The sequence below is a fragment of the Amblyomma americanum genome, chromosome 2, assembly GCF_052857255.1.
Source record: "Amblyomma americanum isolate KBUSLIRL-KWMA chromosome 2, ASM5285725v1, whole genome shotgun sequence".
NCBI classification, from domain to species: domain Eukaryota; kingdom Metazoa; phylum Arthropoda; class Arachnida; order Ixodida; family Ixodidae; genus Amblyomma; species Amblyomma americanum.
This window is the reverse complement of record NC_135498.1, coordinates 68406270-68425451: the sequence shown is the minus strand read 5'-3', so window position 1 is coordinate 68425451 and position 19182 is coordinate 68406270. Positions and strand designations below refer to the sequence as shown.

Below are 19182 nucleotides of genomic sequence, written 5' to 3'. Positions count from 1 at the left end.
TTACAAAACTTGCGTAGCATGTTCAAGTGCAACCTTTTGACCCGGATACTCTAGATTTTAATTGCATTTCCAACAATCAGGGTTACTTATTTCGAGCTGCAGTTGCATATTCGTTGAAGACTGACATTCAGGCAGCTTTTCGTTCGCCATGAAATCAATGCGCGAAGGTGCGTTTTATGGCTGCTAATTTAAATAATTATGAGGATGCAAAGATAAGTTGTGCCTTATTCCTCCGTCCCAAGCAGAAATTGTTCTGGAAAACAAGCGTTTCGCATGCCTTACATCGCATACTTTGGGGTTAACTGTCAGGCCGTCTGGTTTGATCTGCGATTGGCAATTTTTCCGGCGCGCGCTGTCGGGAGCAAAGCCAAACAGCCGGTGCATTTCAATCGTGCGGGCAGTACACCCGGGAACAGAACAGACCCTCATAACTTGGTCTCTGACTGCTACATCACACACACTATGAGCTCACTTCAAGCTAAGGGGCGTGGCCCGTTTTCAACTCGGTTTTGCAAGTTTTGTGCGTTCTTCGCCGCCTTTCTTCCGACTAGAAACACGTCGTCGTCGTTACGCGTCGCGGCCTTTCTTCTCCCGATTACATCCGCCTCGGTACATATCGTACGTTCTGCACCACGCTGTCAAAAGTCGCATGTTTTGACCACCAGACCACAAGCGCTTGCACTGATGACGTAGGCCAAGAAAGCTGAAAGGCGAGTGCTAAAACCTGCCAGGCCACATCAAAAGTTGCCGAGCGGCTTTGGCTTCTTCACAACCTGATCACAAAGGCATTTTCCAATAAGGCAGCCGTATTATTTATGCGCTCTTGCGGGTAAGCGAGTATGTGAAGCTCTCGTCGCAGCGTTTTGTTCAGCTTATTATTTGTTTTATGTTAATGCCACGAAGCCATTATATTATAACCGCTCTCCTCTCTCTACTTCTTTGCGCCAGCTCACTACGAATATTCTGGCGCCAAACCTATCTTCTGTGCGTCTGTAAGCAAAGAAGCCGTGGGCGCGTGACGCGATCGCAAGGCGGCTTTTTTTCTCCTGTAACGGTTTATTTTCCTTTTCGTATTACTTCTAGTCAAACCAGAACTGGGGAAAAAAGGCTTTTTTTCCTTTCCGTCACACAGCCACGTCAGTAAAATTCGTCACGCGTGTTTCTGGGCAACTATATTCTATAGATTACTTTTTTTGCCTCTTTCGGTGACAGCAGCAGCAGGGATGGGCGAAACGCAAAGGCGCCCGTGTGCTGTGCGATGTCAGTGAATGTTAAACGTCCCCAGGTGGTCGAAATTATTGGAGAGGCCTCCACTGCGCCACCTCTTTCTCTGCTATTTTACTCCCACCTTCATCCCTTCGCTTACGACAGATATGTGAGACGATTACTGCGCCATTTCGTTTCCTCCAAAACCAATTTTAAATTTTTTTTCCTGTGTTGCTCCGGCTCCTTGTTCTTAGTTTACCCTGGCAGGGACAATGGGATTGAAAATAAATAGTTATCAGGGGCTGATTTTGTGAGGCCTCTTTTTGCATCAGTCTCTTTTGAAGATTTTTTTTCGTGTCTTGAAAAGAAAAAGAAAATGTTGAGAAAAATTTGTTCTCGAATAAAGCGACTTAGTCACAACGAATTAGGAAGATGTCATCGCATCGCATGATCTGTCTACATGTAGTCAACACCATTTAAAAGGAAGCGCAAACTGAATTGTTTTGTTGCGGCACAAGCTACTAAGGAAAGAAGTACCGGAAGCATACCGGAGACGTACTACCGGAAACGTATACCGGTTTACCGGATGCCGGCTGCGCACGCGCAGTGGCTCCCCCTCACCCCAACAATGCCTCTGCGCATGCGCAGGAGGGGTCCGGTAAACCGGTGTACGTCTCCGGTATGCTAAAAACGTCTAATATGACCATTTGGCTTCAGGCGTGTCCTCAGCTTACTACTCCAGAGCAGTGAGGTGACAGATTACTTGGAAGAGAAATTTGGCATTATTACGTGGAATTTTTCACATACGGTGCAGCAACGAGGCAAAGGCACTTCAGAAAATGTTCGAAAGTCAATGTTGACTACGCAAAAATATTACATTTGACAGGACATGCATGCTCCGCGCTGCTTGTATACAAGAGAAACTTGGGGCCTTGGGAACATGGTTTGGTTTGGGGGATTTAACATCCCAAACCGGGTCAGGCAATGAGGGACGCCGTATTGAAGGGCTGCGGAATTTTCGACCACCTGGAGTCCTTTTACGTGCACTGACATCGCACAGCCCACGGGCTCTATAATTTCGCCTCCATCGAAATTCGACCGCCGCGGCCGGGATCGAACCCGCGTCTTTCGGGCCGGCTGCCGAGCGCCATAACCACTCAGCCACCGCGGTGGCTACCTTGGGAACAGTCTTTACGTTCAAAACAACAAACGCAGCATAATTCTATGGAATTCGGTAAACCTAATATAGTCCATATTATCACAATCAAGGAAAACAAAATAACTTCAGTCCTTTTAAAGTGCAATCGTTGACTTAACACAGCAGTCCGTCATACTTTTCGATTGTCGTGTAGTCAGAGCGAATGCATCATGCATAAAATACGCTCAAAACTGCGATAACACGACTGTCACGAGTGAAACAAGTATGTACAGTCTCTTTTCAGAGCAGTAGCATTAGAACAGAAACCGCACAGAAACCGTGCCAGGCGCACAGCGCACTGCACGCAACTGACGCGTGATACCCAACATGCTGTTGCGAGGGGGAAACGGCGGCGCGGCACCATCGGAGCGCTCTATACAGGGTTGCTCACCACTGTACTATATTAGTCAGCGCTTTTCTACCTGCGTAAAGACGATTTTACTGCGAAAGCACTGCTTCACTAGAAATCCTGGAAAAGCCTATGCCCGAAGCCTCTCAGATACCTAAAGAAATAAAATAAATATTTCCGCGACTGGGTTTTGAACCCGCGGCAGCGCGAACAGATTAGCTTCGCTGACCGCTGCACGTGAGCACTAGGATATCGTCACCGCCGATTACGCCTCGTGGTTAACTACAAAGCACTCTCGCGCTGTGCATTGCACATCGTCGTCTACATGTGCGCTCCCATACTTTGAATTACCGAAGATGGAAGCACAAGAGATTGATGAACTTATTAGGCAAGCGTATAAAGCAGCCATAGGGCTACCAATCAGACCGCCCACCGGGAAATCGTTACAGCTAGGGATACACAACACCTTGGACGAGCTCGTCGAGGACCACTGCAGGATACAAAAGCCAAAACTAACCCGAACGACAGCCGGCAGAGCAGTACTAAAGGCTATAGGTAAAAACGCTTAATCCTTGGTACCCTTGGAGGATGACGTGGTGAAACTACCCTAAAACATCAGAAACACCATAACCATCAACCTTCTACCAAAGAACATGCATCTTTCCTACCACGAAGGTAGGAGAATAGCTAAGGACAAGGTGCTAGTGAAGAAATACGAAGGAAGCCAGGATGTGGCCTATACTGATGCTGCGACATGCCCCGGCAATACCAAAGCCTTCGCGATAGCGGTCTCGACAAAGAAAAGAGAACCAATATTGATAGCTACAGTCAGAGTCAAACACTCCGACGTTGCCTATGAGTTGGCCCCATAGCACTAGCTTTAACTAGCCTCAAAACGGAAACCGTTAAAAGTGACTCCAAAACTGCCATTAATAACTACCCCAGAGGAAGAATCCCAAAACGTCTCTCAAAATCCTCCAAAACTACCCTGAAATTAGGGACGTACAACTCAGATGGGTACCGGCTCACTCTGGCAACCCTAGAAATGAGGCAGCAAACAATATGGCTCGACGATCTATCGGCCGAGCTGGGAGCAGCGACTCGAGGCCAGAACGCACAAAGGAACGTCTCATTAGCTACCAGGAAATCACCCAACACTAGCTGAGACAGACGCTGCCGCCACCTCACAAAAGGTCTCCCCGCCGCTCAAGAGGTCAGATGGAGACAACTACAAATCGGCACTCCCCAAACCCGGTAAATGAACTCAAACCCGATTGCTCAAAATCTGGCCGGAGAGCCACGATGGAACACATCTTTTGGGACTGCCTTGCAGACCCGCCAGCCGAAAAACTCCAGAAGCTTGCAGGCTCGCAAAAGTGGGATACCCAGTTGGCCAGCTTTAATCCGGAAGTACAAGTGCGGGTCACAGCACGAGCCCAAAAGGTAACCTTCAGCACCGATTGAGGGCCATCTGGTAGGGCCGACAGAACCCATGACTCCCAGTACCGATAACAGTTTTATTACTGTCTCATCAGCTTCTACCTGTGCGCAAAGGTCACGAAAGGAAAGGTGTCACAAAATTCGGCGCATATCAGAAAAAAACGGCGCTGCGCGTAAGCAATCGTGAACGCGCGCGGTAAAATAAAACAAAAAACAGCGGAGAATGACCCCCGGAGAGCGCGTAAACCTTGCGTGGGCTTTCCACTCAGCTCGCCGGCGCGGCGCCAAAGTAAACATAGCCACGCGCGGCGTCGATTTTTCTAGAATGTCTGAGTAGTTTCTACTCATGGTCGACGGAGAGGGCATGACCTTGACCGCGCTAAAATGATACCATCTCCCCGTCGCTCTCGCGCCGGCGTCTTCACATGCGAGAAGGAACCAGAAATTTCTCGAAGGTGGTCTCCGCGCTCGACCAATGGGGTCGCGCGCCCGGCGCGAGGAGAAGGAGTTTGTGCAGTGGAAGCTGCGTGTATGTGCGCGCCTGCCTTGGCGCGAAGAACAAACAGACGCGGCCAGCGCCTATAAATGAGGGGCTTCAACCGCTGTCGGTTAGCGCGAGCCGCCGTTTAAGCTTCTGAGAAGCGCGCTCGCTCAACTCCCGAAAGAACACCGCTCGACCAGCCACGGACCAGCGAGGCAACGTGCGCCAACCTGCGGATCGGCCCCGTCGTGCTCCTTAAGTCGTCTAACTTTCGCAGTTCCCGGTGAACAAATTGTGTTTTGTTTATTTGTCTCTGTGTTAGTCCACTTTACGTGCAAATATTTTGTTGAATTGTAATCTCTCTCTATTGTTACTTTGCACGAGTTGGATTGTATTTGTAAATCACTTCGTATCTGCTCGTACAAGTGATTTTGAAATCCTCTGCATCGTCTCTTCGCTGTATAAACTTTGATTTGTTTTCTGAACCTTTGTCTCCGACCCATTCTCTGGCTTACGACCGGCGAACGCTGGGCACCAAACAACCAACCCCTTGTCACTTGGTAGCTGGTCTCCGGCTGAGCTTGTCACGCTGAGTTGAGGGCATCTTCTTTGTGACCGAGACCGCTAACCCTCCCCCCCCCCCCCACGCTCTACGGGTGTCTGGGAGCGCACGCAAAAGTGCCCGAAGTGGTGATATATTCTGGCGTCCGCGACAGGAAGTTTGGCGCTTTGTGAGCTCAGAGAACAGAGAAAGAGTCGGAAGGAGTTTACGAAGAGGACGTAAACTAGTGCTTAGCAGCAAAGCGATATTGTGAGGTGCCACGTGGAAGCGGTTAATGAGATTTACAGTGTCGAGGGAATCTTTGTCTTGAGGAGTTCGTTCTCCAAACATGAGTTTGAAGGAACTAACCGAGGTTGGCCCCCAGATGGGGTTGTTTGGGGCTGAACTACGGAAATGAGTTAACCAGGAGAGAGAGAAGGCTGAAAAAGAAAACGAGGAGGCTCGAGAAGAAGCCGAAAAGGAGAGAGGGTTGAAAAGGAGAGACAGAAGGCTCGAGAAGAAGCCAAAAAGGAGAGACGGAAGGCTCAAGAAGAAGGTTAAAAGGAGAGAGAGAGGGTTGAAAAATAATGACAGAAGGCTCGAGAAGAAGCTGAGAAAGAACGAGAGAGAGAATTCGAACGCGAAACGAAAAACAACTGCTTGCGATGAAGCTTGCGTTCCAACGTGCTGAGAACCACTCAGCGGAAGTCCATAGCAGTAGAGAAGAAGGCAGCGGCCTGCGGATAGATGCCAGAAGATTACTTCCCGGGTTTGATGAAAAAAGGGACGATCTCGACGCGTTCCTCACGCTATTCGAAGGGATCGCGGGAAGTCAGAATTGGTCAGACGGTGAATGTACTACCCTTCTTGGCACCTTGTCTCAGCGGGGAAGCTCTGAGCGTATTCGGGCGACTTTCTCCGGAAGATGCTGCAAGCTACAGCAAGGTAAAGACCGCCTTGCTTAAGCGATTCCGTCTCACCACCGATGGATTCCGAGACAAATTCAGAACAGGGAAGCCCAAAGGCGGCGAAATGGCAACCCAGTATGCGGCAAGATTAAGTCACTGCTTTGATCTATGGATAGAACTTTAAGAAATTGCACAGGAAGACAGTACACTTCTTGAGCTACTTACTCATGAAGAAACAATTCTTGAGTAGCTGTCACCCGAGCTTGTCGCTGTACCTGAAGGAAAGAAGAGCCGAGACTCTCTCCGAAATGCTAGATCTTGCAGACCAATTTCTTGAAGCTCAAGGAGAAACGAATCTGACCAAGATTAAGAATACGAATTCGGAGAGCGCGGGGAAAACCGACAGCTGCGATTCCGGATTTAGCCCAAAGGCTCCACCAAAGTGCTACCTGTGCAACAAGTTAGGCTATTACGCATCTAACTGCCGCAAACAGCGCTACAAACAGTAGCCCAACAGATTGTTTTAAGTGCGGGCAGAGGGGGCACAGAGCCGCGATTTGTCCGAACCCAAGCAAGCCCATCCCCGAGTTATCGTGCATACGGGTGTCCTCATATGACCACCTGGAGGAAGATGAAAATGGCTTTGTAGAACTGAAGAATGGCAAGAAGGTACCAGTCGAGAACGCCGTAGTGAACGCGCTACCGGAAGCCGAAATGAACAGAATGTCTGTCCTGAAAAGGAAGATAGGATAAAAAACAATTACAGTGTTGAGAGACACGGGAAGCAGCGCTGTAATAATAAAACGAAGACTAGTGAGAGATAAGGATCTCACTAGAACGAAGAGCCTTGTGCGGCTAGTGGACGGCTCGTTTCAGCGCCTGAGGAAAGCTGAAGTATATGTGCGGACTCCCTACTACAGCGGGAAACTAACTGCACTGTGCATGGAGCGCCCCATATACGACCTCACATTGGGAAATATAAAGGGGACAAAATTTCCAAAGGACCCAGAATGTAGCCACGAGACAGAGAAATCCGAATCCTGCTCTTCGGAACGGCGCAGTGATCGCCAAGCGAAAAGGAAGTGGCGAAGGAAGCGCGAGCGTGCTAGCTCAAGCAAAGGGGCAGTGAAGCCGAGAGTCGAGCATGAAGAATGGAATAGTCCTACGGCTGAACATTTCGGGAAGGAAAACGTTTCCGCAGGAAGGGACGGGCACTGCAGCAGAAAGCTGTGCGAAGCCGAAAGAAAGGCAGCTCAAGAGGACAAGGTGTCGGAAACTCCGGCTAAGCTCAGCTTAGGGCATGTTGTAGACTTGTTCATCGTGCTTTTGTGCACATTACTTCAGCTCCCTTTTTTTCGATCACATAGGAAAATTCTGGAATGTGACCAAGAGGGTATTCACACCGGTCAATATTGTGAGCCTGTGTGCTTTGACGCAGGTGCCCTGGAATCCATAGATTGTCTTGTTTGTGTGTGCATACCTAAGCGCACAATTCTTTTCCGAGTCAGAAAATTTATTTACAGGGTTCAGGTGGGGCGAAACAGAAGCCCAGGTTGACCGAGAAAAAGATCCGCGAGTCGAAGAGACTCTTGTTGCAACAAAAGGCAACTGTGAAGGTCCTCACACGCGCATTACGGAAGCGCAAGTAGGAAATGTAGGTGGAAATATCGGCTAAAGTATGTATCATAATTGTGTGCTCCCAGTGTAATGTTATGCTAATGTGTAGCCGAGTTGCGGCATGTATTGAAGTGAATCTTGACGGTTGTCAAGTGTAATATGTGTGCAGGCATCATTGAAGTGATGTGTGTATTTTGGCATTTGCCACTGACTTTGCGGCCGCAAGCATGTGCGCACGAATTTTGTGTTTTTTTTAATATTGTTGCACAATATTCTTAAAGGAAGGGGCAGTGTCACAAAATTCGGCGCATATTCAAAAAAAAACGGCCCTGCGCGTAAGCAATCGCGCCCGCACGCGGTAAAATAAAACAAAAAAACAGCGGGGAAGGACCCCCGGAGAGCGCGTAAACCTTGCGTGGGCTTTCCACTCAGCTCGCCGGCGCGGCGCCAAAGTAAACATAGCCACGCGCGGCGTCGATTTCTCTAGAATGTCTTAGTAGTTTCTACTCATCGTCGACGAAGAGGGCGTGACCTTGACGACGCTAAAGTGATACCCTCTCCCCTTCGCTCTCGCGCCGGCGTCTTCACATGCGAGAAGGAACCAGAAATCTCTCGACGGTGGTATCCGCGCTCGACCAATGGGGTCGCGCGCCCGGCGCGAGAAGCAGTAGGAGTTTGTGCAGTTGAAGCTGCGTGTATGTGTGCGCCTGCCTTGGCACGAAGAACAAACAGACGCGGTCTGCGCCTATAAATGAGGGGCTTCAACCGCTGTCGGTTAGCGCGAGCCGCCGTTTAAGCTTCTGAGAAGCGCGCCCGCTCGGCTCCCGGGAGAACACTCGACCAGCCACGGACCAGCGAGGCAACGTGCGCCAACCTGCGGATCGGCCCCATCGTGCTCCTCAGGTCGTCGGACTGTCGCAGTGCCCGGTGAACAAATTGTGTTTTGTTTATTTGTCTCTCTCTGTGTTAGTGCACTTTAGGTGCAAATATTTCGTTGAATTGTAATCTCTCTCTATTGTTATTTTGCACGAGTTGCATTGTACTTGCAAATCACTTCGTATCTGCTCGTACGAGTGATAATGAAATCCTCTGTATCGTCTCTTCGCTGTATAAACTTTGTTTTGTTTTGTGATCCTTTGGCTCCGACCCATTCTCTGGCTTACGACCGGCGAACGCTGGGCACCAAACGACCAACACCCTTGTCACTTGGTAGCTGATCTCCGGCTGAGCTTGCCACGCTGAGTCGAGGGCATCTCTTTTGGGACCGAGACCGCTACCCTCCCACGCTCTAAGGGTGTCCGGGAGCGCACGCAAAAGTGCGCGAAGTGATGACAAAAGTAAACACCCATAACTGGCTCCGTGGGTCAGTGGACACCTCTATCGCGCTTTGAGCTATGTTGCGATAGTGACGGATGTGCGCTGCTTTCGTTTGCGTTGAGAACGTTTGACAGAAACGCGGCACTGGAGCACAAGGCCTCCGGAGCTCATTGGGTTCACCGACTTCGTAGATTATTAGGAAAGCAAAGGCGTGTAACTGGCTCCCAAGGTCATGAAACCCCAAACGCGCTTTCAGGCACGTTGCGGTGGTGTCCGCCAGTCAAAAACTGTTTTCGCGCAACCTTCCATGCTTAGCCGCCAGTAGCTTTTTCTGATTAATTCAGCCCAGCAACCTTGTGCAGGAAAGCGCTGGACTGTGCATGAAAAACTAAATGCGACCAATTATTTTTTTTGTGCAGGGGGGAAGGGGTTGGTATACTACGTACATACTGACGGCGGCATAAGAAAGTGGCTCTCAATAATCTATTCCAAAATTCAGCATTTACCGCTACCCCTATCTTTTCTTACTATCGCCCCGCCTTTCTTTCCCTCTCCCTTTCCTCTCCCTGTAATTTTGTTCCCGCTAGTCGCAGCTCATGTGCTTCAGGCCTCGATCGCAGATGCCGCGGCTAGAAACATCTTTTCCTTCCATTGTTATTTCTATTATTGAACAGCCCCAACAACCGCTGCTTACTGCCTTGCCCAAATAAGCATTCGCTTTACTTTGATCCTTATTATGTGGGTCATAGGGACACTTCAATTAATAGTAAATAAGCAGTGCAACTCTTGGTTTGGTTTGGTTTGGATTGGTTTTGTTTGGTTCGGCTTGGCTTGGTTTTGTTTGGTTCGGTTTGGTTCATGGGATTTAGGTGACTCCGACTATGACAGATATCCTAGAGAAAGGTTCCGGATTATTTCGACTGTTTGGGGTTCTTTAACACGCACTGACATCGCGCAGTACACGGGCCTCCACCACTTCGCCGGCATCGAAATGCGATCGCCGCAGCCGAGATCCAACCGGCGTCTTCCGGGTCAGCAGCCGCACACCACACCTACTGAGCCACAGCTACATGTACATGAACCATGTGCCATGCACATGAACATGAGAAGGAGCTTTGTTTCACCATATCAAAGCAGAAAAGAACGCTGATTCAGTAAATAATACGAACCTTTGCTTTATGCGAAGGCTTCACGAGTAGCGCCTTGGAAACTACCTTGCCGGCGAAAACTTCATTGGTGTTCTTATTTATAAACTCGTAGCATTTGCCAAACCCTCCCTAGAAATAAAAACAGACTTCTGTAGATATTTAGTGGGAACATTGAAGGTGAGAAAAAAGTTAAATGTTTATTTCATTTCATTTATTCCACGCACTCAAGTACATGAGGGGGGCGAGAGAAAAAAGCTGCCTTGTGGGCAGCTTGACAAGCTCGCACCCCCTAATACATAAGGGCAAGGGAGACATATTACAAGTGGTACGTGAAACAGAAAGAAACAACACAGTTTGTGAACTTAACTGCCAGTTTGCAGTTTGAATGTTACGGTTGCAACAGCGTTTAAGGAAAAAAATTTGTGTCAGAATAGGGATAAACGCGAGCACATCATTTCACTAATAATCATGGTCGACAAAAGTGTACCGCACATTATATGCATATTATGTTTTTTGCAGCACTATACCACTGAGCCTCTTTCAACTTAGAAAACAAAGTTGCGCTAAACACGACAATTCTGCGGCGACCTATTCCCGAGGAATTGTTTGCAAACCAGTTAAATAGGAACTGCTGTCGTAGTAGACTAACCGCGAGCATAATAAGGGGAAAAGATGAAAACTTTGCTGAGGAATTCAAGCAACACGCGTCAAAAGAAAAACCAAATCAAGTGATAATCCTTCCGCTGGACCTCGGTAGCAGCACAGCGAAACGGAATGTCATGCAATGCGGGGCTAGAAAAGTAGAACGCGGAGCCATAAACGAGAGATATCAGCCAAGAAGATAGACTTACTAGAAAAAGACACCAGTAAGCACTACAACACCACATAACCGAGCTACACCCGCAAGCGCGGCATGGCACAGGATGTTGGACGCTTGCGTTTTGGGTGCCGCAAACTAAGTTAAAAAACAGCATGGTCTCTGGTATCGCCAGTTCTGTGAAGATGGTGAAAGGGCTTACCTTCCCCAGGAATCTGCCGCGGACATACTCCTTCTTCCCGTGGGTGTCAAAGATGACCTCCGGAACGTCGGTGGCAAAACACCTTTCCCCTTCTGCGGATGCCATAGCGATCTAGCGAACCGCTACTCGCAGTTCAAAATATTGGCTGTTGCAGGTTGACACCGCCAAAGGGCTTGAAATTGCCTCAAGTGGAACTCAACAGTTTTCGAACACTGGTTCACCACCCTCCGCGAGCGCTTTTGTCACGCGCCTTCGCCGCAGAGTGTGCTTCAGCTTCCTCGAAGCAAATCATTGACACTCTTCCTCTTGCTTGTTTTTACTGAAGCCACTTTTTGTAGGGTGCCGGATCGGGCTTGTTGGCGCACACGTCTTTTCATAAGCGCTCGAGTTTGACACGAGCAGAAGGAGATATACAAGCACGAGCGCTACTTCCAAATATTTTCTTCGGGAATGCCCGCATTCCTTCTTCTGCCGCCCCCTGCTACGCTTGCCTTCTCTTGGAATCCACTCCGATACCCTTAAGGACCAGCGGTTATCTTGCCTTCGCATTACAAGCCCTGCCCAAGCCCATTTCTTCCTCTTGATTTCGACTAGGATGTCATTAACCCCCGTTTTTTCCCTCACCCACTCTATCAGCTTCCGGTCTCTTGACTTTACACCTATCATTTTTCTTTCCACGGCTCGCTGAGTTGTCTTCAACTTGAGCTGAACCGTTTTCGATAGCCTCCAAGTGTCTGCCCCGTAGGTAAGTACTGGTACGATACAACTGTTATATGCTATTCTCTTGACGAATATTGCTAAACTGTCATTCATAATCTGATAGAACCTGCCATATGCGCTCCACCTTATACGGCACCCCTTTCTTCCTTTCTTCTCTCAGTCCCTCATTTATCTCATCCCTTAGGGCGCGGTTCAGGTGTCCCCCGAGATGTGAGACAGATACTGCGCCATTTCCTTTCCCCAAAAACCAATTTTTCCAATTTCTCCTGAGTGACTCCGCAAGGCTGTATCATCAGCGAATCGTATAATATTTAGGTATTCTCCATTAACTCTTATCCCCAACTGTTCTCCCCAATTCAGGCCTCGGAATACCTCCTGTAAACAGGCGGTGAATAGAATTGGCGAGATCGCGTCTCCTTGCCTGACGGCCTTCCTTATTTGAATTTTATTGTTGACTTTATGGAGGACTATGTTAGCTGTACAGTTGCTGTATATATTGCAACGCTGCTCACATTCTGCCGGCGCCACCATGCGGCCGAATGGCATGACTTGGCTCGTGAGGGAGCGAGGAAGACGTTTCCGCTCGGATGCGCGGAAGGCTCGGATGCGGAAGGCTCAGGAGAGCCTGGAGTGTATTGCTCAGGGATTGGCGTTACGCTTCCAGACTCAGAGAAACGTCCCTTTGTGCACAATTTCACCCTCTTCGGATTATACCGAGGTTGACGCATCAGAGCTCCTCTCAGTCTTCGCAATATTGCATCCTGCAGCTCCTGGACCAGATGGTGTCACTGTTGGTATGATTAAAATTTTAGCCCAGGAGATTACAAGCACCCTCTTAGATATGGTCAATGCTTCTCTAGAAAATGCATGGATTCCAAGCATTTGAAAGACGGCGAAATTTATTTTATTAATGAAAGATGTAGGAAAAGGATACGTCTTAGATAATATTCGGCCAATTGCGCTGACTTCAAATTTAGTCAAATTAATAGAAAGAATTGTGCACAGTCGCCTCACGAAACATGTTCATGACATCAACGGTCTCAGCTCAGCCCAGATTAGCTTTCGTCGTGGATGCTCCATATGGTCCGTGGCATGTGGATCTAGAGAGCAGAATCCGGCTCTTGCTACGCAGAAGAGAAGTTTCAGCTTTGGTCACTCTTGATGTAGCAAAGGCCTATGACAGTGTAGAGCATACTATTTTACTTAACAGACTTGCTCAGTTACATCCTCCAACCTACATTTATGCGTGGATATCTGAATTTCTGAAGGACAGATTCTTTTACTGCCCCTAGGGAACCCTATGTTCAAATACATATTATCAATCAAGAGGTGTGCCGCAAGAATCGGTGCTATCCCCTGTGCTTTTTAATATTTTGGTCAGCGGCATCCCCATTCGTCCTGATATAACAGTTTTTGTACATAGGTTTTTCCTCCTCGGCCAGAGATATCCACTCCCTTTACCACATTCTGCAGGGATATTTGGATGCTCTTGGAGTACGGTTGCTGGGTATTAATTTATCCCTGAATCTAGACAAATGCGGAGTTTTGGTATTTCCTCCAGACAGGCCTTTGCACATTTCATTCGTCCATCGCTCTCTCCAGATTCCACAAGTGGAATCCGTAAAATATCTGGGTGTTACTTATCACCCAGCATTAGATTGGAGCCATCATATAAAGAACATTGCGTTTAAAGGAGAACGCGCTCTAGGCCGGCTGACAAGAATCGCCAATAAAAAGTTTGGGATGCGCCGCGACACGTTATTGTTACTATACAAAGCCTACGTATGACCTATACTTGAATTTGGTTGCATTCTGTTCTCTGGTAGCGCAAGCTACAAGATTCAACCCTTAATCTTACTGGAAAGGCGCGCTCTCCGCCTCTGCCTTGGTCTCCCAAAATGAGTTTCAAACGCCCTGTTTTATTTGGAAGCCCGTATCTCTGATCTAACTTCCCGTTTTCAAATACTCACGGTGCGAACTTTCCTCATGTCGATGGACCCAGTGACTGATGTCAGTACTCCATTTTTGTGTCTCAGCCGGCCTTATTCTTTTCTCATCCACGGTATCAAATGCCACAAATTATGTTAACGCAGAACCATTTAACACCGATTGGTGTTGATCTCAGTTCTTTGCAGTGGGTTGATGACACGCCGGCAGCAGTGGAATTCCATTTCGACCACATCTTCCCATCTCATGCGAAACACATGCCCGCTAACATTTTAAACGGTATTCTCTCGGATCACATAGAGCAATACCCCCATCATACGGTGCTTGCTACCGATGTCTCCGTCAACTGCCAAAAAGCTGCAGTTGCCATCTTTTCGCAGGATTTGGCATGGAGCTATTCTGTCCACATCCCAGATTATATTCATATATTCTTTGCGGAATTTTTGGCTCTTGGAATGGCCCTTCACAAAATTCTATGCCATGTGTCTCATGTTATTATTCTCGCTGATTGTTTGTCAGTGTTGGTCTCCCTTGACACTTCACAAGAAGATTTTTTGAGCCGTATACTGCGATTTTTTGTCCCATGCACTTTGAAGGTGGTCCGTTTTGTCTGGGTCCCTGGCCATGCAGGTGTTCATTCAAATGAGGTGGCTGATTACTTAGCAAGGTCGGCTCTTGACGGGTCAGTGACACATCCCGTCCCGAATTTCAGCCTGCTGGCAATTTCCAGGTTTCAGCGGTTCCTACATATATCAGCCAGGTTACGAGATCCTTTACTAAATACCACTGACTATCAGCACTTAGCATATAATTGGAACGTCCGTTCGTGTAAATCCAGGCTGTGTGAGGTAACAATGACGCGGTTGCGGTGCAGGATTCCAAGTTTGAATTTATATCTATGCAGATGTGGTTTGACACCGACGAACCTATCTGACGCATGTGGGAAAGTTGAATCTTTAGACCATTTTCTCCTCTACTGCCCAAAGTTCGCACTTCAGAGAAAGATTTACCTGGAGGTCCCTCTCTCCAGGTTAGGGCTCCCTTTATCTTTGCAAGTATTATTATCGTTTGATGCGAAAGCCAAGGGATTTGCATTGGGTTCTATTTGTGGGTTTCTCCACGATTACATAATTGGAACTGGTAGGTTTATGTGCTAATTCTTTTAAAGTTCTATGAGCTCTTCTTTTTCACCAAAATGCTGTCTGTTATTTAACTGTCAATATTGTTCTGTTGTATTTATTCATTGATTTTTCAAAAGTCACGATTGGTGGTACAATTTTGTCGTCATCTTCTATGGAAACTTCTTTGTTTATTCAACAACACCTTGGCCAATCCCCCCGCGTGGGTATGTGCAATATACCTGGGGTGAAGAAGAAGAAGAAGATGCGCGCTGCTGGTGGTTGTGTCCTGAGTTTCAGTTTTGGTTTGTTTTAATTGGATTGGATTTGGCCTTGGTTATGTCCATCTGTACTTCATAAGTGGCTTGGATTACCACGTGATTATTTTATATAAAAACCAATCCCGCCATGAATAAAACGTCATTCGTCATGTAATTCTGAGATTTGATTCACTTCTTGGGCAGCCCTCCAGACCGACACCACACTGGTCTTCTTGGACATTCGATTAAAAGCCATTTTGAGTCGCTCTATGTTTGTAGGCGACATTTTGGTGGAGCCGCTGGGTATCGTCTCATGCACGCTCACCCCGAAGGCGTGTTTGACGCTAATCCCCGACGCTTGGAAACAACACCCGTTCACAAGGCAAGCCGCCGCCTGCGAGGTCTGGAACTTTAGTTTCAGCCACTGACGAAGCCGGTGCGTACCATGACGTCCACTACTTGCAGTTGGACAGGTCAGCCTTCAGGCACTGTCCCGCCGATTGTACTCCTTAAACCTCGCTCGCAGCCACCCTTCCACGGCGATAGATTCGAGGATGTCGAGGACTGGTTGACCAGCTTTGACCGTGGGGCCACTTTCAACCAGTGGGACGACGATATTAAGCGAAACGTGTATTTCGCGTTTCAAGACTCGGCAAAGACATGGTTCGAGAACCATGAGGCTTCTTTTACCAACTGGGAAGCGTTCCACCTTGAGTTGCTCACCACCTTCAGCACAAACGAACGAAAATAAAACGCCGAAATCGCTCTTCGCTCCAGGTCCCAGCAGTCGAACGAAAGCGTCGCCATGTTTATAGAAGATATGACGCGCCTCTTCAATCGTGCTGACCCTGCCATGCCCGAGGCAACGAAGGTACGCCACCTCATACGTGGAGTGAAGGAGCAGCTCTTCGCTGGCCTCATTGACCCTCCAAGAACCGTCGCTGTCTTCTACAAAGAAGCCACGGCCATGGAACGTCCCTTGCAGGAACGCAGTGCGCAGGACGGTCGTCAGGAAAGTGTTTCAGCCACCGACTACTGTGCGTCCGTGTCAGTCGCAGGGGACAAGGCGCTTCGGGAGCCTTTGCGGAGTGTGGTTCGTGAAGAACTGCGCAACCTCCGTTTAGATATTCCACCTGTGTTACAGCTGTAGCCGATGTCATCCGGGACGAAATTTGGCAAGCGATGCAGCTACCACCGGCACCACAGCCGGAGCCGTACACCATGAGCTACAGCGAAGCTCTATGGACACCACAGCCGGAACCGTACATAATGAGCTACAGCGAAGCCCTAACGAAACAGGCGTCGGTGCCGCATGCATACCGTCCTGCTGCTGAACCAATGGAGGGGTGCCCTCCTCACGTCGAGCTGCGAGACGCGTGCCCTGTTCTACGAAAATCGTACTTGTGGCGCGCGCCCCAAAACCGGCTGCTCTGCTACCACTGCGGGCAGCCAGGTCATATCATCCGCAACTGCCCATAACGGCTGATAGGCTTAAGAGGATTTCCACCGGGCGCACCTCGACCGCGCTATGGTGAGAGACCACGGGACGTTGAACAGTATACCTGACCGATCATGTGCTGCCCTCAACGCCTCCACGATGTCAGTCTAGGTCACCGTCTCCAAGACGGGTTCCTTCGCTCAGTTGCGCATCATCCGCTGGCCGGTTTAGAGGCACGTCCCCCCGCCGGGAAAACTGAAGACGGTGCCCTCCGGAGGTAGGACCGCCGCTGCCGCAGAGAGTGTAGAGCCTCCTTCCGACGATTTGATGCGACGGCCCGAACGCCGATGACCTCAGCCACAGACCTCAAAAACGATTGCACCGCCCACCTCAAAAACGATCTCACCGCCAACCCCACCGAAGACTACATCAACGACCTCAGCGACGACCTCAGCGACGACCTTATCGACGACGCCCCCGAAGACCTCACTGACGAGTTGTAAAAGAATTGTTTCCGCCGCCGAAATTCTAGTTGCCGCCTTTAGCTATGATGTGACAGCACTCGTGGATACCGGAGCCGACTTTTCTGTCATGAGCAGCCAGCTTAGAGAAAGGTTCTAACACCTTGGCCTGGGCCGCATATACGCACAGCTGGTTGCCATGTGGTAACGGCGATTGGTGTATGCACCTGCCGTATAAAAATACGCGATGCAACTTTCATTGGCTCATTCGCCATGCTACGAGAGTACTGTTCCAAAGAACTGAATTCTCGGCGTGGACTTCCTTAAAGGGTACGGGGTGGTCATGAACTTGCAGGAGCAATTGGTATAGTTTTCGACACAGCGAGCCGTTATACCGACCCCGAGCCACACAGAACAGCACTATACGCATCTCTGACGACCAAATAACGATACCGTCGAGAGCAAGCAAGTTTGTCACTGTCCAGAGTGATACCAGCTTCGGTACTCGGGGGATTGTCGAAGAGAACATGTCGCTGCTATAGTCTCGGCAAGTTTGCGTTGCTCGCGCCCTTGTTGACCTTGTTCACGCGCGTACCGAGCTACCAACTTTAGTTGCAAACCCCAACATTTGACAAAAAAAACAGTGATTGCCCATTTTGAAGAACTTGGTGAGCATGTCGGCCAATGTGCCTTATCCACAACAGACATCGGAACAGCGGAACAGGGCACGGCAACAGCCATTAAGACCTACGTGAACCCTGACCTTCTTTCCAACCAGAAATGCCGCGTGGAAAGCGTTATTGACTCTTTCCGCGACTGCTTTGCGTCAACCTCCAAGGTTCGTCAGACGCCACTAACTAAGCACAGCATTGTCGTCGATATTTACCCGAGACCGCTATGTCAGCGTCCTTATCGTGTTTCGTCAAAGGAATGTGATTCCATCCGCCGCCAAGTTGCCGAAATGCTCCGCGATGGCGTCATACAACCATCGACGAGCCTCTGGGTATCACCTGTTCTCGTCGCAAAAAAAGACGGCAGCCTACGGTTCTGCGTAGATTAAAGACGTCTCAACAACGTTACCAAAAAGCATGTCTATCCACTACCGCGCATTGATGACTCATTAGGCCGCCTCCGCCATGCTACCTACTTTTCGTCACTCGACCTGCGTAGCGGTTGACCTGAAGTGGCAGGCCTGCCTTGTGTATCTCGACGACGTCGTGATTTTCTCCGGCACGTTCGAAGAGCACCTGAAGTGCTTGCGTGCTGTTTTCGAGGCAATTCGTTCCGCGGGTCTTTCTCCCAACCCTGAAAAGTACCACTTCGCATTTAGGGAGCTGAAATTCCTTGGCCACATTGTGAGCGCTCAGGGCGTTAGCGCCGACCCCGAAAAGACGGCCACCGTTGCTGCAATCCCTCATCCAACAGATAAACCAAACTTGCGTCGTTTTCTGGGACTCTGCGCCTCTTACCGGAGATTCGATCATCTCCAAGGTCTTCTCTAAGCTCGCATAGCCATTAAATCGCCTGACGAAACACGCAGAACCCTTCTTGAAATATTTTGTACATATTACTTCTCCCCCTATCCTCTCTTTCTGTCCCCTCACCTCTTTCATTTCATTTCTCCATTCTGCCTGCTATCCTTTATTTCCGCTGCCCCAGCTCAGATGCTTCAGTATCGATGGCAGATGCCAGGGCTAGCAAAAATCTTTTCCTTCCTTTTTACTATTATTTTAATAAACAACCACTACCACCACCACCACCGCCCGATTCAGGAAAAATCCTTCACAGAACTTACAGCCCGCCTCCAGTCTACGCATATTCTTACAAATACTGCACTTGCGCAAAGAAAACAGGACACAACAAAGTAACACATACGACAAGAACAGAGCGCAACTTCCAACTAGTTTATTAAGAGCAGGCAACTTGAATATATACCAGTGTTAGCAAACAGAAAGATTACAAAACCAAAAGAAAGATAAACCACGTGCGCTGTTAATACCAGCAAGCCGCCGCC

The 19182-nt window shown here is 48.9% G+C and overlaps 1 protein-coding gene across 1 annotated transcript in view; it reads right to left on the bottom strand.

The window, feature by feature from the left end:
• Window positions 1-11407, bottom strand: part of LOC144118658 (serine/threonine-protein kinase PLK1-like) — a 28883-nt gene extending 17476 nt beyond the window's left edge. Inside the window, exons 1-2 of the mRNA XM_077651528.1 lie at window positions 11225-11407; window positions 10227-10334 (exon numbers count right to left, since the gene is read on the bottom strand). Of these exons, the coding sequence (XP_077507654.1) occupies window positions 10227-10334; window positions 11225-11329 (213 nt within the window). The 5' untranslated portion in view covers window positions 11330-11407. The remainder of the gene's footprint in view (window positions 1-10226; window positions 10335-11224) is intronic.
• Between the last annotated feature and the right edge of the window lie 7775 nt (window positions 11408-19182).